Raw genomic sequence first — 24,900 nt, 5'->3', positions numbered from 1 at the left:
GGAGGGCTGCCCCCTTGCTCCCTTAACTGCTTCCAGAGGCCTCAGCCCCACTCTGGTTTCTGCACGAAGGTCTGAGGTCAGGAGGGACAGCAGGGGTGGGGAAGGAACATCAGGGCCTCCTGACACCAGAGTACACGGAATTCCTAAGGCTGGTCGTGGTCTGGGGTGGGGCGAGGGAGGAGGAGGAGGAGGGGTGACTCTGGCTGTGAGCTGGGGGACAGCGGAGGCTGAACTGCCCCCTAGGAAGCTGCCTGGACCCCCCAGCACCGCCCCCTGCCAGTCCCTACGAGCCCGCAGTCTGGGACAGCTCAGCAGTCCCCGTCAGTGGCCACGGCCACCAGCATCTCACTCTTGCCCATCTCCTCCAAGGCACTCGCCAGGCTATTGAGGTCACCGTCATCCTGCTGCAGAGCTTCCCAGAGATCCAGGATCACACCTGTGGGGCTTGCTTTGGTGGCAAAGTAGTTCAGGTACCTGGTGGAGGGAAGGACACTGGGCTGCCCAAAAGCTCAACATGTCCCGGAAGCCTGGGCGTGGGGAGAGCACAGGGAGGTGGCAGGACTGTGGGCTCACTGCACCTCTCTGAGCTCTAGTCTCTTCAGCTCAAAAATGGAAACTGTCTAGTTCACCATCACTCATCATCTTACTATTATCACTGAAAGACACTGTCCCCAGGAGAGACTGTCAAAACCTAGAACTCCATTCTCTCTTCTTCCTACCTTCATTCCCTGCCTGAGCTCGCTCTGTGCTCTCCCCTGAGAGTGGGAAAAAAAGCCCGAGACAGCTTCGTGAATTCCACCCATTTCTAAATAAGATATCTTAAAAAAATTTTATTTATTTATTTATTTATTTATTTATTTTTAGAGATCGGGAAAGGGAGGGAGAAAGATCCACGTGAGAGAGGAATGTCAGGATTGGCTGTCTCTCATATCAACTAGGCCAGGGGGCTGGGAGAACAAACCCACAACCTAGGCATGTGCCCCAGCTGGGAATCGAACCAGGGACCTTTCACTTTGCTGGAGGACACCCAATCAACTGAGCCACACTGGTCAGGGCTCTAATAAGGTGCCTTTATAGCGGCACTTGCTCAATACAGGTTTGTTAAACGGTTTCTCAATAAGTATAACATTATTAATAATGATTATTACTGCCATTATATGCATCCAGCATTTTAAGTTTTCTAGAAGGGTTTTGACATCCTCAGCAAGCATTTTCAGAGCACCTGCTCTGTCTTGAACACTGGGGCGCTGATGGTGCTCCCACCTAGCTGGTGCCTGGCTTGATTCGACTGTCACAGGCCAGCACTACCAGCACAACACTTCTCAAGGAACAGGCATCTCAGACTTAGCACACTCGAAGGGGAGGTAAAAGTGAGCTGTAGTTTGGACAGACCCAGCCTATGTCCCAGCACTTACCGGTCCATGGACAGCTTCTTCGCCAAGAGGCGCCAGTCATTGCCCCGTGAGCTGGGGGCATCCAGGCTGTTGCATATCTTTTGGCGGATAGACAGTGGGATCTTGAAGGCATAGGGTCCCAGCTGGGTGGTGAGTGTGCTGCTAGGGGCAGAGCAGAGGGCATCCAGGGAGCCAGCAGGTGTCTGGAAGGGCAGCGGTCAATGGTGAGAGGGTCAGAAGGTTCTCCCATGCACGGTGCTGGGCATCTGCCCCTGTCACCTTCCTGCCTTGAAACTATGAGCTCACGAAGGCTCCATTCAGTCCCTACCTTCTCTGGATAGACCCCAGCTGCTTAGTCAAAGGCCTTCTCCCCTGGAGGGTCAGACCCTGAGGGCCAGGGCTGCATGCCTCACCCCCGGCCCTCAGGGGGTATACCATGCTAATGTACTGCTCAGGGTGAATGTTAATGCAGCCTCAAGATTACAAAGCCATGAGGAGCCCCAGGTATGTAGAAAATGAAATCAAGAATTGGAAGTGACTTTCCCATGATCACATGCCAAGCTAGCAGCAGAGCTGGGTCTAGACCTGTATCTAGTGCTCTTTACAGTGTCCTACCCGGGAGGTCTAGCACTGTCTGCCTGGGTGGCCTGGTTTTTGTGGACCTCAATCCAGATTTATGATGCTGGAGAGCTGCAGGCTTAGGCCAAGCAATGACCTGACACAAGGTCAATGGGACCCACCCTCCAAACCTATTTTTCCATCACCCAGGTGGGATCACTGCATGTCTCCCTGGTGATTGTGAAGACTCAGTGAGATAATCTATGCCACCTGGTACAGAACACATCAAGCAGAGTGGGCCTCAACAAATGTAACACATTGTTAGCACAATGTGACAAAGCCCCAGATCACACGCGGAGGGTGAGGGGTCATCTTTGTGTTGATGGTGCTCCCACTCAGACGACATTTCCACTCACATGTGGGGAGAGCATGAGGGTCTGCATGCTGTAGCCCCAGCCCTCACCTCTGCCAGTGTGGTGTGCAGCTGGAATATCTGGCCTTCCCCTTCCACCTGCCGCACACAGATCTTGCAGGTGAACTCTGTGGAGGCCAGGCTGTGCCTCTCCAGGGTAAACGTGCAGTGAAGGGCCTTCTGGCTGCCACTCCAAATGTGATAGAAGGGGATCTCCTGGGGAAGGAGGGGAGTCAAGGTCAAGGAGACAGGCCAGCCTGCCCTGGCCTCAGGGAGTGGACATGGAGGGAGGTAATGGGACCAGTGTCAGGGAGGACTGGGATCTCTCAGTGGGGCAGTTCAGACCTTTCCACCTAGATGGGCAGAGGAAGGGTTGGTCAAAGATCCTTCAGCTGAGAAAGGGAAGAAGAAGGCATAAGTCTGAATGTGTGAGTGTATGCGTGTGTGCGCCTGGGGTAGGAAGCCGATGGACTCAGTGGTGTCACAGATGGGTGGGGGCAGAGGGATGTGACCATCATAGATAAGTCTGGACAGTCTGCCAGGCCTAAGTGCTCTTAGAGCCGGTAGGGCCTCTTTGGAAATGATGTGGACAGACATTTGTGCATGGGCATGTGTGATGGGTGGGAGTGTGAGAGTGGCTGTCAGTGGTACCGAATGTGGGGATGTGCCTAAGGATGACTGGGAAGGGAGCGTGGCGAGGGGTGGGAGGGAGATGGAGATGGAGATGGAGGGGCAAGGAGCAGAGCCTGGGAGGGGAAATTGGTCTTCCCTGGGCAGATCCCCAAGTGTGCCCCCTCTGCAGCCCTAGACCTCCCCCTCCTCCGGCCCAGCCCCCACCTGGTATTTGGCCAGCAGCTTGCTCCTCCAGTGAGCATGGGGGATGTCATGCAGGGAGAGGCGCAAGTTATGGTAACTGTTCTTGAACAGCAGGGGTTTTGGCTCTTCCACAAGGTAGCCGCCCAGGGTCCGCTCCAGCTCTAGCACCTCCTGTGGGTCAGGGTGGGGGGGCAACAGGAAGAGGGAGTCCATCACACTCAGCCAATGGGGCCCTTTCCTACTGTAAGCTTGGGAGTTGAGACAGATTTGGACAGAAGGAACCAGGCTGTAACATTGTGGGTAGGGACCCACCAAATCACAGGACTGGGTATTTGGTAAGTACTCGTTTTACAAGGCTTATGTGAATATGTGGATGAAGAGACAGAGAAAAAAAAGGATAGATAAGTGGATGAATAGTGGAATGAATGTGTAAATGGATAGATGGATGGACTGATGAATGAATGGGTAGATGATGGATAAACAGAAAAAAAATGGGTAGATAAGTGGATGAATAATGGAATGGATGTATAAATGGGTGGACAGATGGACTGATGAATGAATGGGCAGATGGATGATAAACAGAGAGATAAACAGATAGAGACAGAGAGATGGATATACAAATGGATGGGTGTAAAAGAGGACAGATGGAAGGAATGGTAAATGGATGGATGTGTAAAGGCTAGATGTACAGAGGAACTGTTGATTGAAATAGTATATAGACAGATGGGCAGAAAGTTGGATGGATGGATGGATGGATGGATGGATGGATGGATCAATAGATGCATGGATGGACAGACAGACCAGGACTGTCAGCATGCCAAAATATGGCAACTTCCCTCTTAATCTCAACCCCATTCTCTGACCAAAGCTGGGCATTAACCAATGCTTCCATACCAAGAGATCCAGGCTACAAGGCCATTTCCTAGGAATCTCCAGCCCATTATCGGCCCTCCTGGGATTTCAGGCCAGCATGGTCCCAGCAAGAGACACTCACTTTCCCACGAGGCCTTTTCACCTCTGTTGCATTAGTTGGCAACTTGGAACTTGAGACAAGTTCATGAGACTGGGACAAAGGAGCTGGAAAGGAGCACCTATAAACAGGTGTCCTCCACGTTTCTGCCCCTGTCCACTGGACAATTTCCAAATTCCTTGGCATGGCCCCAAGGGAATTGGGAAGCTGCGCTCTGTCTCTCCAGCCGCATCTTTCTCCTTCACGCATCCTCTGCACGTTTTGGTCACATGGAAAGACACACACACCTGCTTTTGCCTAAGCTGCGCTGTCTCCTGTAATGCACTCCATCCTCTATCCAGTAGGCCTATTTCCCCTCTGGAGCCTGGCAGCTCTGCTGTGAAGCCCTCCCCAACAACCTGGGCCCTGAAAGCCCCTTCCAGGCTGGTGTCACCATCAGGGACCACCTCTCTATAGCCCACCTCTAGCCTGGAAATTGGAGAGGGCAGGACTCGTGCCTGATTCATCTCTGTATCTTGAGAGTCTGACACCATTTCAATGTTTGATGAAGGAATGAATGACTGACTGAGGCTGCTGGTGATGGAGGATTGCCTGGAAGGTACCATGATCTTGGGGCAGGGGATACTAGAAGGTACCATGCAGCTGGTTGGCTGGGGGTGATGTACCTAACAGGGTTCCAGGGCTGTGTGGGTACCTGTGGCCTGGCCTTACCTTCAATGTTACAGGCGTGTCCTCTAAGCAGTAGACCCTGAGGCTGTACTCCAGAGATGTGCAGAGGGCTGGGGCGAAGATGGCCAGCTGGAGCCTCTTGACTGCTGAGTGGGAGTAGGACTCACCCGTGAACACATAGGTGCCCAGCTGGTCTAACAGGATGTGGCAGGACCTGGCCTCCAGCTGGCAGTAGCAAGGGGTATCCAGGGTCTCCTCGTCCAAGGTCACCACCTCCTGCAAGGTGAGATGTGGGTGGGGTAGACAGGTCATGGTCGGAGCTCTGGAGGGGGTCCCTCCAGGTTGGGCCAAAGGGAAAGGAGGCAGGTTTGGAGTGTGGGTCTGGCCCCCCGGCTTGGGCTCCTCACCTCCCAGTGGCCTTGGTGGGCCTGGGTCTTGAGCTGGAAGATCCATTTGCTGGCACTGACTTCGGCACAGTGGGGTACCGTGAGAATGATGGGGCGGCAGAGCAGGAGGCCTGTGGGCCCACAGGTCACCGAGGGGCTCAATACTGTATGGGTTCCTTCTGAAAGTGGGCTGGGGGAAGGTGGGAGGCAGTGAGGGGAGGACCAAAGAGCTCAGCCAGGGCTTAGGTGAGTGCTGGGCTCCCGCTTCTCTCTCTGCTACTGGGGTGACTGAGGGCAGGTCTCCACCCCTGGGGTTACCAGGGGTTGGGGGTTAAGGCGAGCAGAGAAATAGCATAAACCCTCAGATTGTTTCCAGACTTTTGCTATCACACAGCCAAATCTTTGCTCACATTTTCAAGACTCTGCACTCCTGAAATGTTTTCGAAAGGTGTTGCTAAACTGTCCTACGGAGCCCTGGCTGGTGTGGCTCGGTGGGTTGAGTACCAGCCTCTGAACCAAAAGGATGCTGGTTCGATTCCCAATCAGGGCACAGACCGGGGTTGTGGGCCAGGTCCCTGGTTGGTGGTGTGTGAGAGGCAACCAACTGATCGATATTTCTCTCCCTCTTTCTCCCTCCCTCCCTCTCCCTCTAAAAATAAATAAATAAAATCTTTTACAAAAACTACACACAAGTACCGCTCTACCTTCCCACCAGCATGCCATGGAGGGCTATGTTCCATGCTTTTGCCAGTACAAAGGCATTGTCGTTTGAAAAAAATCTTTACAAATTCATGAAGCAAAAATACTCCCAATGTCTTCTGGCTGTTTGAATTACTATTTGACTACAAATTAGGTTAAACAATTTCTCATAACCTATTGGCCACTGTATGTGTGTGCATGCATGTGAAAGCATAACAGAGAGTGTGTGTAAATCACTTGTTCATTTTACTTGCCCATTTTTGTACTGAGATGTTCAATTTTTCTTATTGGCCTATAAAACCTGTTTAAAAGTAAGGAGATTAGATTTTTGTCATATTATGGCCAGTCTGTAAATTGCCTTTCAAGTTATGAGAGGGGACTCAAAAAAAAAACCACAAAACAAAACCACAAAAAACCAGAATTATATCCTGGAGGGCAGGCCCCTGGTAGTACAGGCTTCCCCTGCTAGGTGAGTGTTCTAGGATCCCATCTGTATCAGTGTACCAGCTGGAGTTGTTGTGAGAGGCTGTGTTCGGCTTCAGTGAATTTTTTTGAAGATCCTTTCAGCACGTTTACCCACTTCATGATGAGTGACTTACAAGTGCTCCTGCCTACACTGTGCTGAATGTTCAACAGTTTTTGACCAAAAATGACATGACCCCTGTGCCCCAATCTCCCTATTTACTCAATCTTGCTCCAAGGGACTATTTTGTTTCCCCGGATGAAAAAAATCCTCAAAGGGAAAAGTTTTACCAATGTGGAAGAGGTGAAACAAAAAAATGGCAGAAGCACTAAAAGGCATCCAAATTGATGCATTCAAAAACTATTTTGAGTAGTGGAAAAACATCTTGATAGGTGTATTGCATCAAATGGAGAGTACTTAATGGGGACTGAAGTTTAAACATGTAACAATAAATACACAATTTTTTATAAATAAGTTCTGGATTTTTTTGTGCCCCTCCCCCCCATACATGATTTGTTGTGCTGGTTCTGCAAGTTTTAGATGTGAACATAAGAAGATCTATCAATGTTTTGCTTGAAGGACTAACGCAGGCCTTAGGACCAGGCTTAGAAAGGGAGGAGGGGATGGTTTGAGCTCAGGGTAGGCAGGCAGCAAGGAGGGAGGAAGGGCAGGAGAGAAGCACAGGTTAGGGCTGGGGTCTCTCTACTCACAGAGTGCTTTCTGCCTTGTTGATAAGGAGGTACATTTCGTAGAACTTGCCCTGGGGGATGGCTCCATTGGGTACCAGCAGGCTGACCCCTAGGAGGAGAGGGAGGTCAGCAGCGAGGGGCTGAAGGGAAACCAGGAGCTTAGAACAAGGGATGGGGGGCTAGCACCCAGCTTGGGACAGAGAGAGAGACACCTCTTGAGCTCCAGGTGGTCACCAGCAGGGAATGGGGAGAGAAGGTCTGGGGACTGGGTGCAAGGAGAGGCCAGGTCACTGGCCACAGAGGGCTTGCCAATAACACAGCGGCCTCCAGCATTGTGATGGGCTACAGACATGGGACAAAGACCTGGAGTCTGAGCATCTCAGTGCTGGCTCCAGCCTCGGGTACGATGCTGGGTACCTGTTAACGGCTGGCTTTGCAACACGAGATGGGCACCCCTGTCCTTTCTGATGCCAAAACCTAGACAGCTTTCTAGGTTTGTTGAACTACATGGGGTATTCTCCCCACTTAACAGATAAAGAAACTGAGGTTTAGGGAGTGGCTGGGCCAAGGTTCCCCTGCCATTGTGAGGCAGAGGCAGGCCTCAAACCCAGACCTACTATTTTATAGTCACATCTTTTCCCGGGCCTCACTCTCTCCATCTGTGACATGGGATCAGGGAAGTCCTATCTTATGCTGGGGCTGCCCAGAGGATGTGTCGAGGCCAGGCTGACAAGCAAGCAGAGAGGGACCCACCTGTGCCAGGGACGCTGAGCCTCCCGCCCAGGCAGCCAAAGGTGCCGCTCACACTGCTCCCTGGGTCACGGGGCAGGCCCAGAAGCTGCTGGGAGCCGAGGCTGGCACTACGAAGGTGCAGGAAGTGGGTGTCCCGGGAGAAATCACCAGGGTATGTGCCAGGTGGCATCACCCCCAGAAGGTCAGCCCCATCTGGCAGGCCTGACCCCAAACCGGTGGTGCTGGAGCTGTAGACCTTGATCTTGAGGTTGGGCAGGGGGTCCAGCAGGGGCGAGTTGGTCATGGGGATCTTGTCAGCTGAGTCCTGCAAGGCGTACATGGGCCCTCGATAGATGCTGGCAGTGGCTGTGAGGTCCGGAGGCACAGAGGGGTGTAGGAGCTGCGGTTGGTCTGTGGGGGCGGTGGCTACAGTCAGACCCCACTGGAACATCCAGCTGCAAAAGGCTTCAGGGACTCATCAGCCTGGGCTCCTCCCTTCCTCTTCTTCATCTCTCTAATCCATACCAATCCACATAGCTAACTCTAGAACTAACTCTGGAAAACCCCAGGTGGGAATCAAGAGCCCCCACTCCAGTCTAGCTGGTCAGTCTGTCTGCCACGCCCCAATGGGGCCCTGTCACCCCCAACCTGCCACCCCAGGTGTTCCCAGGTTCTTACTGGGCCTTGCAGTCTTGAAGTTGACTGGGTGGAAGCCTCCAGTAAGGGCGGCAGACGAATCGGTGATGTCACTGTCCACATCACGGCAGTTGCGGCGGTACACCACCACCCCTACCACCATGAAGACGGCCACCACCACGAGGACGGCCACCACGATGCCGGCGTACAATGCCACATCCCCCGAGGACTCCAGGACTGCAGGGACAGGAGAGCTGTGTGAGGGGCAGGGGCAGAGACCCAGGCCCTGAGGGAGCCAGGGAGGCCCAGGGTGCCTAGGCAGAAGCAGGGCCTGGGTCCCGGTCTGATCTCTGCCACTACAGATGCTGACCTCAGGCGAGACTTGAACCACTCTGAGCACCAGTCTCTACAAGTAAAATGGTCTCCAACCCTCTGCCCGGCTCCCCTCTCAGGGTGGTGAGGAGAGGCAAAGTGGCTCTTGGCCGCTCCCTGCTGAGGAGGAGACAGGTCTGTGGTCCAGTCACCAGGGCCTCAGTCTGTCCTGTTGGAGCTGGGGTCAAAACCAGAGTCTCACTTGCAGCCTGTAGCAGTCTCCAGAGGACCAGACGGCCAGGCTCTTGCTGATGTTTGCAAGTGATGGCTCCGACCCACCCACCTCCCATTCTGTGCTGAGGGGTGGGAGGCAGCTCGGCAGGTGGAGGTGGAGCAGTGGGAGGGGGATGAGATGCAGGGAAATGGGGTGGAGAGGAGGTGAGCAAGTGGAGGGCAAGGAAGGGGCTCAGGGAGGGTGGCCCTTGGTGCCCTCCCCCAGGCAGGCGACTGGGCTGGCGCACATCCAGCTCTGATGGGGTGGGGCAGGGCAGGCTGCTGCGCAGCTGGAAGTAAGGCCAGATAGCCGCCACTGAGCCGGAGCCAGGTAGGAAGAGGTGAGGGGCAAGACTCTGTCTAGAGTGAGGCTGTGCAACAGAACTTTCTATGATGATGGAAACATGCTGTGTGTGCGCTGACCCACATGACAGCCACCACCCACTTGTGGCTGGTGAGACTAGGGAACTGGGTTTTAAAATGTATTTAACATTAACTAAGGTAAATACAAGTTTAAATAGCTACACACAGCTAGTGGCTACCACACTGGAGTGCTGGTGGCACCTGTCTGCCCTCTCCTCTCCCTGGGCCCTTAGGGAGGCAGGCTGGCCTTCCATGCCTGACTCCCTTCAAGCCCCACTGCCCTGGGGTGGGCCTGGGCCTTTAACAAGGTGGGGCCTGACACCTGCCCGCATCCTCAGCCTCTGGGACCCCTTCTGGCCTCAGCAGCCCTCAGAGCTGTGCTCTCCACTCTGGGGGCTTATAGGTCCCTGGGCTGGGCTCTGCCTCCTGATGTCCTTGCTGACCACTGGAGCCTCTGGCCTGAAGATCCGCATTCACTAATTAGTCAACAGCTTGGCCCCCGCAGTGAGCTGGGCGAGGGGCTCACTGCTGATTTTATGATCCCAGAATTATTTGGAAATTGGGGCTTAATTACCACAAGCCAATCTTCCCAAGTGGCTTTACTGCTCTGGTATTAGTGCAGTGCAGACTCTGGGTGTCAGAGGCCGAGCCCCTCAGGGAAACTGAGAGCCTTCAGCCCAGCTGCTGGGGGTACCACGCAGGGCACCGTGATGAACAGGTTTGGGCCTGCCCCCTGGCCCTGGCCCAGAGAAGGAAGACCAAAGGGATGGGGCTAAGAGCACCAGATTTGACCAGGAAAAGTTTCAGTTCAGACTCTGGATGGATCCCTGGGTAAGTTCCTTCTCTTTGAGACTGTAAATGGGAGGGTTGAGGTGATGCCCTAGGGCCTTTCTGTCAGCCAAGGGTCTGTCTGTCTGCCTGTCACGGAGACCCTGACACCCACAGCATTAGGTCCTAGGAACCGCGTGGAGGGCTGGTGGAGGGGCACCTCCCACTCCCCCTGCCCTGCTCCCCACCCCACACACACCCTGAAAAAGCCAGCCAAGCAGAAAGGAAAGAGGACAGCCATGAAATGGAACTTACGGTGGCTTTTGGGGTCACTTAGAGTTTTCTTATCTGTCGAGGGAAATAAAGGGAAAGACAATGACACAGGCAGCAGGGAAGGTGATGGAGAGTGGCATGGATGAGACAGTGGGTGTGGTGGGTGGGCAGAGGCCCCGAGGGGCTGCTGCACTGCAGGCTGGGCATGGAGGCTTGGAGGTGAGGCTGGGGGTTCCTTCATCCAGCTCCAGAGGCCCCGCCTGGGGGCCCCCCTCATGCCAAGGACTCACTTTGCATGCACAGCCCACCGGTGCAGTTCTTGGAGTCGAGCAGAGTCCCGCTGCAGTCTCGGCCTCCGTTCTGGGGCGGGGGCGCCATGCACTCTCTGCTGCGCCAGTGGGCACACTCGGTGCTACAGGCCGACCACTTGCTCCACTCTGTCCACGCTCCATCCACTGTAGGAGCACAGCACGTGGCACATGGGAACACGCACACATAGACACATGCACACACAATTATGTGCACAGAGCACAATAACGTACCACAGAGGCTGCACAGAGAGCTCCACGCCATATCCACACAGCCCCATAACCCATGCACAGTCAGGTGCATAAGGTGGGCAAAGAGAATGCAAATAGATGCATAATGTCACTCACACAGATGGAGCCCAAAGCACACGTGTATACACAAGGATACTATCCAGGGTGAAGACACCACACTGCTCACACAAATATGTAACCAAAGAGAGCCCACAGCCAGACAGGCATGGACAGACACAGAGGGAGATGCAGTCAAAGACAAACGACAACAGGGTCAAAGTCAGCAGCCCCGGGGTGCCTGACAGTTGAGTGCAGGACCACCCCACACACCCCAGCTCAGAGCCTCTGCCTCCAGCAGCTCCGGGAAGAACAACAGGCCAGAGGTTATAGTACCTATTCAAGCCCTTCCAGCCAGCTGTGGGCCCTGGGACAGGCACCTGCTGTTCTCCACGATGGGGAGAGAATGGCTGTCCTCACTGGCAAACACCACAGCACAGAGGACAGGGCTGGGGGCCAGGCAAAGGCCCGGATGTGGGCAGGGTGTCACCTGGCCAGAGGCCTTACCTGGGCACACAGTTGTGCAGGAAGTCTTCTGGACGGCCTGGCCCTCACAGAAGGCTCCTCCGTTGAGCGGGGTGGGGTTGGTGCAGGTCCGTGTGCGCTTCTGCCAGCCACGGCCACAGCGGTTAGAGCAGGGTGACCACTCTTCCCAGCTGGACCATCCACCGTTCACTGTAGGGGCAGTGGGTGTCACCCTGTTGGCCTGGCTCTGTGACCCCGAGGACCCCTAAATCCCACCTCTCCACCCTTGATGAGTCTTCTGCTAAGGCTGGCCCTTCCTGGTTAGGCCCCTCCTGCCTGCAGGGCGAGGGGCTCAGATATCAGCAGGCAGACCTGGCTGCACCAGAGGGGACCGCAAGGTCATTGTCTATTCCCTGCCCGTTGTACAATGGCAAATGAAAGTCCAGAGAGGGTGGACACCCAGGGTCACCCCATGAGCGATGGGGACCTGGGGCTGGAACCCAGTACAGGGCTCTTTCTACAACACTCAAGGTACCTCAGCTGTGGCCCCACCTCTCCCACCCAAGGGGACAGCAGGGAACAACCTACAGGCCTGGCCAGCAGCCCCTAACTCTGCTATGACAATAGGCTTGGGCACAGGGACTCTGACTAGGACCTGCCCCAGCTCTGACTCCAAGAGAACTGGGTCTTCTCCTTCAGGGACAGGCAAGGGGTCTGAGAAGGGGCAAAAGTTCCTGGCTAGGGATTCAGGGGTGCCTGACTTGACCACTAGTTTGCTAAGGAGCCTCAGTGGAGGTATCGCTCCTCTCTGGGCTTTATCCTCCCCACCTATTCCCCAGGGTCCTGCTGGTGTCCTAGGTAGGGTGGGATAGGTGGCTATCTAGCCCTGGGCTCTCCCTATGCCTCAGCCATGCCCGACCCGCACTCTGGCCCGCACCATAGACGATGATCGTGGCCGTGGTGCTACGGCGCGTGGCCACCATATTCTTGGCCACGCAGGTATAGTTGGCTGTATCTGACAGGCGGGCCTGGCGGATGATGAGGTTGTGGTCAATGGTGAGCAGGAAGTTGGTGTCCTGGGTAGGGTCAATGATGTCCTCATTCTTGAGCCATTCTACCTGCAGAACAAGGTTGAGGGGTATGAGGGCCTGGTGCCTGCTCCCCTGCCTCCTGGGAAGTGCGCCCTCTCCAGAGGGGCAGGGCGGTCTGTCCATAAACAGGACAGCAGTTTTATCTATGTCAACCTGCAGTGGGGACACAGTGAAGCAGGACCTCCACAAGCCTGTCACTGTGCTGAACACTACAGAACACAGTAGGAAAGACGGCCACCTACCAGCTGGGCGGTCTTGGGAAGGGCCTTACACCTGGCCTCAATTTCATCAAATATAAGGGAATTTAACAGCATCTGTCCCACAGGGCTGTTGTGAGGATTAAATGAGTTAGTATAGCAAGTGCAGAGCATAGCACCTGGCTCACAGTAAATATAAAATGAGTGTTAGCTAGTAGCACATGCCTTCAAACTTCCCATACTGACTCCCTCAGCTACGGTGAGAGGCCTGGCAGGTGACTGAGAACATGGTCCCTGGGTTCAGGTTCCAGCTCTGCCACTCGCTAGCTAGGTCACCCTGGGTGACCACTTCACCCCTCCCAGAGCTCTTTTCCCAGCCATAAAATGAGATGATGACATCCACCTTGTAGGATTGCTATGCAGATAAACATGCCAAGTGCCCAGCACACATGGGAGCCCAATGAGGGGTAGCTATCATACAGGCTGCTTGTCTGAGCTCACTGTGCAGATAAGCGCACGAGCTGGGGGAGGCTAAGTGGTTAGAGCAAGTGCTGGGGTCAGACGGGCTGATCCCAAGCTGGAAACACAGGGTCCCGTGTTCTGCTGGCATCCCTGGTGGCAAAGCTGCACTGCCCCCATGACCTGCTCTCATTCCTGGACCACCAGTGCAAGAAGCGGGAGAAGCAACCTGTCTGGAACGCAGGAAGAGTGGTGAGAAGGGACGGGTGGGCACTGCACAGGGATGCAAAGGCCAATGGTAAGGGGTGGGGGTGGCCAGCTTGTTGGGTGAGTACACACTCAGAACATGCATTACGAGACTCTTTTCTGTCTAGAAAGCTGGGCCTCGGGTGCTGGGTGGAGCAGGAGGAGACAGTGTGTATGGTCGCTTCCTCTGAAGGAGCCCTGGGGGTTCCTGACCCAGCCCTACTCCATCCCATGGGTTACGCCTGTAGAGGGTCCAGCTGGGGTCTGGCAAGTGCTGAGTTCTGCAGAGGCTGTGGTTCCTTTCTCTTTGAAACGGGGAGCGCTCTGGGAGCCTGAGGCATCATGGCTGGTGGTAAATACCATGTCCGGCTGGCCTCTGCCATGCCCAGGGTTCCCCATGTCCCCACTCTCACCTCAGCCACAGGCACCCCCTCCGGTGGGCGGCATTGCAGGAGAACCTCGTGGTCCAGGGGTACTTCCTTGCTCAGAGGCTCCTGGTCGAAGTTCTTGCGCAAGTCTGGGGAAAGGGAGAGGGCAAGGCGCACTCAGGGAGAGCAGTCGGGCAGAGCGGGAGATTGAAGTACCCCACTCTAACCACGTGGTGGCAGTGCAGACCAAGGGAACGTTCATGGAGACCCACCTGGGGAAGATCCTCTTCTCTAAAGTGGGGCCTTACCAGCTGAAGTTGCAGCAACAGAGTTCCCTCCCTGACTATGGGATTCTAAATACATGGTGGCCCGGGATGGTAAGGAAGCTGGGAGCTTCCTTAAATATAAATAGATGTAGGCCTTTACAAATCTGTGGGCCAGAGGTGGCCCAGGTTCTGGGTCTAAAAGCCCTCACTGAGCTGGTGTCCATGGGCCTCCATGTCTCTGTGGTGGGCGTCGTCAGCGAGATATCCCCAGAGATGTGGAATTCCCTCTTCAGGATCCACAGGGAAGAGAAAAGGGCGCGGGGAAGGGAGCGGGGGTGCTGTCAGGGCGGCCTACATGCAATGCGGACGTAGGCCCGGCGACTTCTGGTGGTGCCCCCGGAGCTCCAGGCCACGCACTGGCACCAGTAATCCTCCAGCCCGAACAGCTCCTCCACCTGCTGCCGGGACACCTCGATCTTTACCTCTCGCGCCGGCAAGCCTGGGAGCAGGAGAAAGACACCGTCAGGGGGAGGGTCTGAGGACCCAAGACAAAGGACACCGCACCATGACATCTCTCTCCTTCCTACCCCCCAGGCCTTTTGGCTCCTCTGCCAAGTGCCTCTCATTCCATCTGTTTGTCTCATCTCTTTTGCCTCCACCCCGGTCCTAGCCACCACGAGAAAGTGCAATGGCTAGAACAAGCCATCTTTCCCCATCCAGTCCACTTTCCACCCTGCAGCCAGTGTGTGCTCTTCAAAACGCACAAATGGCACATCGCTCCCCTGGTTATGTCGCCAGTCTTCTCAGCGTGAAGACCCAGACCCTCTGCCTGGCCCCAGGCCCTGCACCATCTACTCACTACAGCCTCACAGGGCATCTTCCAGTCCCTCGTATTACCCTGGCTCCTCTAGCCACAGGGTCTTTGCACATCCAGTTCCTTGCCTGGAACTCTCTTCTGTCCTCTCTGTGTCCAGTGAACTCCTAGTCAGCTTTGGGCTGGGCCTCACTTTTGCAGGGAAGCCCCCTGACCCTGGTCCATGCCCACCGGCTCTCGGTGCCCCCTGTCCTGCACCATTGTCCTATGCAGCTATCATTCCTGTCCAGCATGATTTCCTCTCAGCACCAACCACTGTCTGGAACTGTATTAATTTTTTTTCAGATTTTTTATTTTTAGGAATATAATGAGCAAAATAAACTATGGAACTGTATTAATTATTGATGCACTCATGTGTTAACTATCTTCCCACAGGAGAATGAGCAGGGGCTTTGCCTGTCTACTGCTGTGGCCAAGAAGAGGGGCTCAACACATATGTATCTGAAGAGAGCATGCAGTCTCTCCCTGGTCCTGATCATGGCTCAGGAGCCTGACCTCTCATTGGTTCCCTGCCAGGACCTAGAGACCTCCCTGGATAATTGCATCCACTAGCCCACAGAGAAGGAATCACTCTTCTGCCAACTCTCCTTTGACAAAGTCTTCCATGCTCAGAAAAAAAGGGAGCCCCCTTGAATTAGGGTGCTCACCTTAAGTTCGTCCTCAAAGCTTGTGGGAGAATGGTTGAGCCTCCTCCTCCCTGACTCCCGTCTCAGATTCCTAAAGCTGCTCCTCCTTGACGTGATGTGTCCCAGCTCACCCTTCCGTGGTTACACATGGGTTCTGATAAGCCCCTTGAGGGCAGGGCTGTCGACTCCACATGTGGTCACTACGGCATGGTGGTTAAGCATAAAGCTGGACAGATGGACCAGTTAGAATCCTGGCCTCACTCTCACTCCCTGGCTGTATGACCTTGACTGAGTTATTTCACCTCCCTGAGCCTCGGTTCCCTCATCAGAGTAAAACACTGAGGACAAACTCTAAATGAGTCATGGCACTTACTCTGCCACAGCACACAGCTCCAGGGGGACAAAATCAACTGTCAGATCATTTGGACCTCATCCAGCCCTTCCCTTTTACATGTGGAGAAACTGAGGCTCCGGAAAGAGTAGGTGGCAGGCCTGACACCCCATAGCAAATTGCAAACAGAGCAGAGATCAGCTCTCTTGGCATCCTGCCAGGTTAGAGCTCTGTCCCCTAACACAGTGGTTCTCAACCTTCCTAATGCCGCGACCCTTTAATACAGGTCCTCATGTTGTGGTGACCCCCAACCATAACTAAAGCATAGTGATTAATCACAAAAACAATATGTAATTATATATGTGTTTTCCGATGGTCTTAGGCAACCCTGTGAAAGGGTTGTTCGACCCCCAAAGGGGTCGTGACCCACAGGTTGAGAACCGCTGCCCTAACACATGACCTCTCTCTGAACTTCTTCCAACAAAGTCACTGCCTTAACTCTCCTGCATCACGGGGAGTGGCTGACCCTGGAGCCCCTCCTGATGTCCAGGGACATAAATGGGAGGGGGTTCGGCACACTAGCAGTGGCTGACTGGAGTGCTGCTCAACAAGGGATGCTGCATGGCCCGGGGCAGGAGAGTGGGGTCCCTGACCCTTATTTTCCAGGTGTTGAGCCTGTAAGAGTGGTTCTGCTCAAGGGGACCATCCATCCAGAAGGTCTCAGCAACATCCACCAGTTGGACAGGTGGAAGCCATCATCCTCGGGTGCTTGACACCTTGGTAGGAGCCCCAGCAGGCAGGGCTGGGACCTTCAAACGTGGGCTCCAGCACCCGGTGTCCGCCCCGGTAGGAGGGCCACATAGCAGGTGTGCCCCTGGACTAGGACACAGAACTGGGCTGTCTGCTACAGCCTGGCATGCACTGCCACCAGTCCCGCCTGTCCTAGATGAAGCTGTCATCCTCTGTGTTTTCAGGGCTTCAGAGGGTGCCAGGGAAGGCCAGGGATGGAGAGCAGGAGGCTCGATCAGAACCAGTCACACTGCTGCCAGGCAAGTGGCCCACAGGAACACTGTCCGTTCTTTGTAGAAAATGGGGACAACAGTGCCCCAAGGTCTAGGGCTGGAGGGGCTTGTGTGGCTGGTAGTGGGGATTTAAGAGCCATGCTGTTACTATTTCTGATAATCACAAGGGCTGTGAGGGTCTCCAGCAGGGTACACTGTCCCCTTGCTCTGCCTGGACCCCCACAGCTGACCTCTGATACAGGCCAGAGAAACTCAGGAGGACAGAAAAGTAAGGACAGGTTTTTAAAGAGGACAAGAAAGACCCAGAAAGAAGATGGGTCCTGGCACTGTGCTCAATGCTGTACAGACACCACCTTGTTTCATCGTCATCAAGACCTTCTATCAACATCACAGTTTACAGAAAGGAATGAGCTCAGAGAGGTTGAGTGACTTCCCCAGAGTCACGCAGCCAGAGAGCAGGAGCAGCTGTAGTATGTTTTTTTCTTTTAAAAATTCCTTTTTTATTTTTAGATTTTGGGTGAGAATGGAACTCCAAATCTATTTTTAAAAGTTCTTTTAAAAGTTTGGTAAAAAACACATGACATAAAACTTAGCATTTTAACCATTTTTAGTTCAGTGGCATTAAGTACATTATGGGGTATAATTTTAGGCCTGGTAGGAGTCAGGAAGCACCTCACCTCCTGAATCAGTGCCTGTGGAGGGAGGGAGGAAGGGAGAGCTCTGTGAGGCTGCAGGCTGCGGGGGCCAGGGGTACCCACTGATTCCTCAGGGGCCCACGGCACAGAGAAGGTGGTTGTGAAATGTGTGAGCTCTTCATAGAAAAACAGAAGTTGGGGAAGGCAGAAAGAAAGAGAGAGAGTAAGAGAGAATGTCACACAGAGGCTGAAAGAAGGGGAAAGAAAGAGAAAAAAAATGAGGGTGGTAGGGGAGAGAGAGGGAGAGAGATGGGAGAGAACATAAGGAAAAAGACACAGAAAGACACAGGAATAAGAAGGGAGAGGCAGGAGACAAAGGAAACGTGTGGGGCGGGCTAGAAAAGCAGAGAAAGGGTCAAGGAAGAGAGGGCAAAAAGAAAGCCAAGTGCTGGGGCGAGGGAGCCACCTTGAGCCTGGGGTTGGCTGGGGCTGCCCAACTAGGGCCTGCAGGTGACCAGCAGTGGGTGGCCCATTCCTGTCTTGAGCTCTGGGAAAGACTTTACCTGTAAGGATTCCTCTATTGCAAAAGGGTCTGGGGACAGACAAGGCCCCCACTTGGCCTTGGGGATACCACTGGGGCAGACCAGGCTCTGGGAGATGTGTGGAGCCCAGGTGCTGCCTCCTGCTGAGCACCCCTCAGAAGCAAGGGGTCTAACGCTTCCGATGCTCTCTTCTCTCCCTCAGGGTTTGGGTTACAACCTAGCACCACCTCTATGATTATTTGCTTAACATTACTAACCTCTTTTAAACTAAAACAATTTCTATGACGGAAGTGTTGTATCATTACTGTGAACGGAGGCAGTATTACTCCCACGAACAGAGAAGACCTGTAAACTACCATGGCCTAGAATCCTGTCAGGTGCTGCCAAGGCCAGGGCTTTCACACAGAGCCAGCTCCTCTCTGTAAAACAGGGTGCAAGCATGTGCTGGGGCTGCTGGGGAAAGAGCCCTCCCTGGTCCCTGCTGAACATGCTCCCTGATACCAGCACGATGGAAAGAAACTGGAAAAGGGAACCAGCGCTCAGCTCAGCAAGGGATTAGGTGCTATTTCGTCGGATCATCCTAAATCGGGCTGGGACATGCGGCCAACCCTTAGGAAACACGCATCTAGGGTGAACCACAGAGGGGAAACTGAGGCCCGGAGGGGCTCCACGGCCGCATAAAGTCTCACACAGAGTCTGTGGTGGTGCAAAGCCCAGGACCCAGTGTACCTGACACCTCTGGGCCGTGGGGCGACTCACCGGTGGCCTTGTCCCGGCTCTCCTGCGTGACGTGGTCATTCTGGCTGACCCACTCGCCATTGCACTTGAAGTAGATCTGGGTGGCAGGGACGGCATGGCAGCTCAGCTCCACCGGCTTGTTCTTCACAATGTAGGCATCTTGCGGCTCCTGGAGGAAGCGAGCCAGCTGCTCCGCAGGTGCCGACTGGTAAGAGTCAGGGAGCACCTCGCCGCCTGCGTCAGTACCTGTGGTGGAGGGAGGGGGGAGGGCTCTGTGAGGCCGCAGGCTGCGGGGGCCAGGGCACCGCTGATCCCTTAGGGGCCCATGGCACAGAGATGCCCTCTGTGACCTGGGCAAGGTCTGGCCCTTCCGGGCCTCAGTTTCCCCATCTTTCCCTGCTTTAGGAGGCTCTGCTGTGGAGCCAGTTTCAGATCAGTGATGTTGCTTCTTTACAGATGGAGAAATCAGGGTGGCCTGGGGAGGTAAGGCGACCCCTCAAGGCAAGGACACCCCCAAGGCCTTCCAGCCCTCCCCAGTGTCCCCTGAACTAGCCCTAGCTGGCCTGCCACCCCAGTTTCCACTGGTGATACCATAGGAAGTTTGAGGCTACCCCGAAGCCACAGCTACCCTTTGCAGTCCCAGCCAATCAGGCTGATGGAAGTGGGGAGAAGCTCAGGGGCATGATGGGGGTGGGGTGAGGAGGGGTGGCAGCAACAGGCCCGGGCTTCCTGGTACAGCTTGGCAGGCCTCCTCCTCTTCCTCCGGGAAGTCCAAGGCAAGTGGCAGCATGGAGCGGGAGACAACCTTCCCAGCAGCCTCCACCCTGAGCCTCCCTCCTCTGGTCTGGGGCTCTGATCCACCCTTTAGCCTTTCCCACCTCAGCCAAATCCACACCCTCCACCCTGAAGATGAGAAAACTTCAGAGGCTGGGAACACAGTGAGGCTGTCAGTCTCCTCCCAAAAGGCCAAAAGACAGAAACCCTGGCTGCCCACCTCCCTGGTAAGAACAGCGCCCCAGGAGGTGAGACAAACAGGAAGGGAGAGCAGCCAGCCACCCCCAGCACCAGGGGCGGGAAAACCAGGCTGGGCCAGGCTATTGGTTCACAGTCCACTTAGGAAAATTGACTTTCCGATGCCAAGTGCCAAACGATCAAGCAGTAGGGGACTTTCAGTGGGGAGCTTGTCTTCCTCTGCTAACTGCCCCAGAGGAAGCAACAAACTGAGCTGCAGGGGTGCCCCTGTCTGCTCCGCCCTCACCAGCGAGCTCAGGCCCTGTCACTGTCCCAGTGCTCCGGTGCCTCAAGTGGGGCCAGGGTCCTGGAGCCCAGAGCAGAATGAACCAAACATGCCTGACATGCCCAAGCCGTGTTGTCTCTCTGTGCACCAGCTAGGACGCAGGGCGCTGCAGGAGATCTGAGAAAATTCATGGGTTGTCACTGGCTCCAGGCTCTGTGCTGTATGTGTGTGTGTATGAGAGAGGGGAGTGGAGGGAGAGGGAGAGGGAGAGGGATCAGGTCTTAGGGGAGAGAAGAAAAGGCCAGTTCCATCCACTATGTTCTGTGTGGTCCAGGGAGAGCCCCTTAACTCCAGCCTAGTTATTCCATCTCTGAAGAGGGCAGGGTCATGAGATAACCATGCACGAGTGCCTAGGAGGGGCCAAGCACATAGTAGGTACAAGTTACTGTATTAAAATAGAGACCAATACTCACCTCACATTAGGCGCTTTGCTTACAATATTTTACTGAAAATGTACCTAATTTTTGTAACAAGTTTGTAAGTTATGTTATATGCGTCCCCAGTTTATGGATGGGGAAACTGAGGCCAGAGAGGTTAAGCAGCTTGCCCAAGAGCACACAGCTAGCAAGAGGCAGAGCCAAAATTTGAACCCAAGAAACAGACTTCAGCATTCCAATTTGTAATGTTGCCCAAGACTCCACGCTGTCTATCACTGGACTCCATATTCTGTGGGTGTCCCCTAAGAATCCTAATAGACCCTATAGGGGCCAAGACTCTATAATGATGGGGGCCCTCTCACCAAAGGTCCAGCGAGGCTAAAACCATCCTTCCTGTTTCAGAGCTGAGAAAACTGATCATCCATATGAGGCAAATGACTGACCCAAGGCCAGCTGCTTAGTGGGAAGCTAAACCAGAAATAGCACCAAGGGTTCCTGAAGGCAGGCCAGGCTCCCCGATACGCTCTTCCCTTTGCTAGACAGGGAGACACCTTCTCTGTAGGTAAACTGGGAGCCTCTAGGGCCTGGGAGCTTGGGCACTTGGTGGTGAAATGACACAGTGCCCAGGGAGCTGGTCATGGGTCTCCCAGTGGCCTGAGAGCGGGTCACTGCAGCCTTTCCGCCAGGCTAGGCAGCTCTAGGGAGAGCATGCTGGAGCCAAAGGGCCCTGGGCAGCAGAGAACTGCCAGGCTCCAAGCCCGCCTCCCACCACCAGCATCCTGCTCAGCCACAGGCCCGAATTCAGGCTTCAGACTCAGACACGCCAGGGTCTGAACCAGACCTTAATGGCATCAGGCACCTCATCTGTGACATGCGGGAACTGGACCTCCCTCTGAGGGGTGGTGACCACAACAGAAGGTGAGTGGGAGCCCCTGAGTGCAGCAGTATGCTCACCCTCCCTTCTAACCACGTGGGCCCCAGGACCCAGGTGACGGCTTCCCTGGCTCTCTGCGGCACTGCAGGCTGTATTTATGACTGTTTTACAACCCTAATGCGGCGTATTTATAAAGCAGGCACAGACTCGACGGAGGAAAGTAAACACTAGCCATCCATTAGTGCAGCGGGCCCTGCCCTCCCTGCCCCACCCCTCCTCTCAGCCCCGGCCCAGTTCATCCCTGGCCTTGGCAGGAATATGGTTCGGCATCCTTGTCAATGCCATCATGGCAGTGCCGGTGGCTCTCGATGTAGCTATTGCCCCCTTGCCAACATCCCCACCCCCTAGGCGTTCTAGAGGCAATGCTGCCAGGAGCAAAGGAAGAACAAAGGGCCGGCCCGAGCTTCCTCCCCAGAGGGACCGCTGGCAGACTACAGGCAGGCCAGCATGCAGTAGGTACTCGGTGAATGCAAATAAAGGGGGCTAGAGGCTGCTGCCAGGGCTTGGGTAGCAGCTGAGTGGGGCCCCTGCCCTAACCGCTGGACACTTCCCCTCCTCCTTGGCCTGGCTCAGGCCCTAGCAGATGAGCGATGCTCCACAGGTGTCCCAGATGAGGGCTTCCTAACCCTGCCCTGTAGAAGCCAGAGTGGAGGGAGAAGAAAAATGATGTCTCGGGGTTCCTGGGCGCTAACCCTGCCAGATGCTTTCAGAAAGCATTTCATATAAACTCACTGATCCCGTAACAATCCTAGACAGAGGTTCCCAAACCTTTTTGGTCTTTAGGGTCCTGGTCATTTTTATACAGTAATTTTTCTTGGTATTTTTACTGCAAGGCCAAAATAAATGCAGAGTGGTTCTGTTTATTAAGTAGTTAAATTCAAAGAGCGATTGTGTGTGCGCACACATGTGTGGGTATCCTGATTCCTTAGAAGCCATTTGAAAAAATAATGTACATAAATTGAAAGAAAAAATAGTATGTGTGTTCCATTCCTAAACAGCCACAGTGATGCACTAATGGGGACGTGTGCACCTGTTACGCACTGCGTACATTCTCAAAGGCTGAAATTGGAGTGGACACTGCCACCCTCATAGTTTGTCTCAGGGAACGTCCGAATGCCCAGGTCCCAGCTTTGCAAAGATATGATGCCCTCTAATGGGAAGAAGTGTGATGTAATGCTGAAGTTAGAAGCTATCTTGGGCTAGTAGTTGTCGCAGTGGCTGGCGGCTGTCCAGTATTGCTGTGTTTCCTGGAAGATTAAAAGTGTCTCGCAGCACCCCTGTGAATTTGCCGTGGCACCCTGGGGCGCCTTGGCACCCCGTTGCAACCACAGCCCTATCCATTAGGTGCTACAGACGAGAAAACTGAGACCCAGAGGGTTTACGTAACTGGCACAGGACTATAACACAAGGAAGTAGCAGAGCTGGAAAGCAGATCCGGGCAGTCCGATACTTGAATCCAACTTCTGAACCGGGAACTGGCATTGATGTCCACTATTGGCAAGGTACTCCAAATACTTCAGCTGACTTACTTCTTGCAACCCTCACGGTGGCGAGTATCTTCCCACTTCACAGAAGACACGGAGCACCAACGCGGGTGCTTGAGGCTGCCTGGTCCGTGGGAAGAGGTCAGGCTCTCACTCACCATCTCCGTGGCTTCACTATAGCGCTCCCCACCGCTCCTTCTCTCCAGAGGGAATAACATACCCGAGAAGAGCATCCCTGGGAGGACACCTTGCCTTTGCCAGGCCAGATCTGAATTTCCTGCTGGCAGGAAAACGTCCCACATAAAGGTATGTTTTTCTAATAGCAGAACTCATTTGGATCTATGGTTGCAAAACCGCAACCTGCATTAAAACTGTAAACACGAATCGCCCAACTAGCCCAGGAGGAAGGTGTGGGAGATGTTGCCACAGACGGTTAACACACAGGAAAAGAACCGTCACTGAAGTCAGGAGCCCTGGGTCTGTGCCCCGGCCAGGCACTGGCATTGCTGTGTGGCCTTCCCCTCAGGCCTTGGAGAGCCCAGCTGTAAAATCAGGAAGTTGGTTGAGTCAATCTCTCAAGACCTACTCTAGTTCTAATCCTGTGAGACTTGAAGATTCCTTATGGGGAATCCATTAATGTATGACAAGGTCCCAATGTGCACATTTTTGCTTCAAGAAGTTAATGTGCTTAAAGTGGTGTCACCTTTCTTGCCATTTTAATTCATGGCTCAAACCCCAGCATATCCTGCGGTCCTAAGACACAGTGTGGGAGAGATGGGGTGGGAGGAAGAGGGATGTGTGCTGCTGGGGTCTCTCCATGCGCCGGCCCACTCTACCCAGGCTCCAGATGAAATCAACCACCAGCGCCTCTGGGTGGGATCTCTTGTGGCCACCATGCAACCCCCCGCTTCTAATTCACCTATACCCGCTTATATGAGGTCTCTTGTCAGCCAGTCCCTTGGCAGCAGATTCACAGGGACAGAGGTCATACTCCAAGGGCCAACTGGTACAACATTCCCCATCAACTCCTTATCCACCCTTGACTCTCATACCTCCAGGACCGGCGCACACCACTGCCTTTCTCGGCTAGGTGCGCCTTTGGACAGACCTAACAGAGAAGTCTTCCTTCCTTTCAGCTGGAATTTGCTGTCTGAAGTTGCAGCCATGGCTACAATTTTAACCTCCAAGGTGACACAAAAACAGTGTGCTTCCTGCTCCCCATGACAGCTCCCCAGTCTCTGGGGGCTGCAGCCTGCCCTCCCTGGCCTTCTCGTCTTTCTGTTGAATTTTCATGAGACACAGCTTTGCATCCTCTCACCACCAAACTGGCTTCCTCATGGACAAGTTCAATTTTGCTCACAACCCACTGAGAAGTTGGGGAGGGCAGCTGAAAAGGGTGGGGTCTGGCAGGCACCTCCCTACTTCTGGCAGCTCGAAGGCTCCTTAGCAGATCTGGCAGCTGCTCAGGAAGGGCAGGACCCACACTGCGCCCTTCCTGGTGTTCCCCACAGTGTCCAGGACAGGGTGCCTGTCCCCTGGGGCGGTAGTGGAGCCTGCAGGAGAGAGTGGGGAGCCTGAGCCCGGTCTCCACAAGCAGGCCTTGTGCCAGGCCACATGCCTCTTCCCAGGGGCGGGGCCTTGGCGGTACTGAGCGTGGAAACACACACAGGCTGCCACCTGGCAGGTGGGAGGCCCTGATGCAGAGGAAGATGAGGCCACAGGCTTGTTTATGAGGTGCCAGAATCTAAGCCACTAGAATAAGCAGAAGCCAGAGGCCTTGGAGGCGGAGAATGTGGTTTCAGGACAAAGGTAAAGAAAGCGTATTTCCCAGAGCTACTGGAGAGGAGGAGGCTAAAACTGTAGTGTTCAGACATTCCTGAATGGGAGGTGGTCCTGGCTGCTAGGGGAAGGCAGAGAGCCGGCAGACCTCATTCAAACC

At 54.4% G+C, this 24,900-nt stretch overlaps 1 protein-coding gene across 2 annotated transcripts in view; it reads right to left on the bottom strand.

The window, feature by feature from the left end:
* Window positions 1-308: 308 nt before the first annotated feature.
* UNC5B (unc-5 netrin receptor B) overlaps window positions 309-24,900 on the bottom strand; it is an 84,082-nt gene continuing 59,490 nt past the window's right edge. Inside the window, exons 2-17 of one of the 2 annotated variants that reach the window (XM_090278153.1) lie at window positions 18,891-19,115; window positions 14,457-14,600; window positions 13,881-13,984; window positions 12,412-12,592; window positions 11,517-11,684; window positions 10,704-10,868; window positions 10,456-10,488; window positions 8,467-8,661; window positions 7,810-8,199; window positions 7,078-7,165; window positions 5,227-5,395; window positions 4,862-5,095; window positions 3,202-3,351; window positions 2,416-2,580; window positions 1,416-1,597; window positions 309-474 (exon numbers count right to left, since the gene is read on the bottom strand). In XM_090278153.1, the coding sequence (XP_090134279.1) occupies window positions 309-474; window positions 1,416-1,597; window positions 2,416-2,580; window positions 3,202-3,351; window positions 4,862-5,095; window positions 5,227-5,395; window positions 7,078-7,165; window positions 7,810-8,199; window positions 8,467-8,661; window positions 10,456-10,488; window positions 10,704-10,868; window positions 11,517-11,684; window positions 12,412-12,592; window positions 13,881-13,984; window positions 14,457-14,600; window positions 18,891-19,115 (2,759 nt within the window). The remainder of the gene's footprint in view (window positions 475-1,415; window positions 1,598-2,415; window positions 2,581-3,201; window positions 3,352-4,861; window positions 5,096-5,226; window positions 5,396-7,077; window positions 7,166-7,809; window positions 8,200-8,466; window positions 8,662-10,455; window positions 10,489-10,703; window positions 10,869-11,516; window positions 11,685-12,411; window positions 12,593-13,880; window positions 13,985-14,456; window positions 14,601-18,890; window positions 19,116-24,900) is intronic. The other variant, XM_090278154.1, reaches the window with a different exon arrangement.

Source organism: Furipterus horrens, unplaced genomic scaffold, assembly GCF_987537825.1.
Source record: "Furipterus horrens unplaced genomic scaffold, mFurHor1.1.pri manual_scaffold_5, whole genome shotgun sequence".
NCBI lineage: Eukaryota > Metazoa > Chordata > Mammalia > Chiroptera > Furipteridae > Furipterus > Furipterus horrens.
This window is presented reverse-complemented; position numbering and strand designations above follow the sequence as displayed.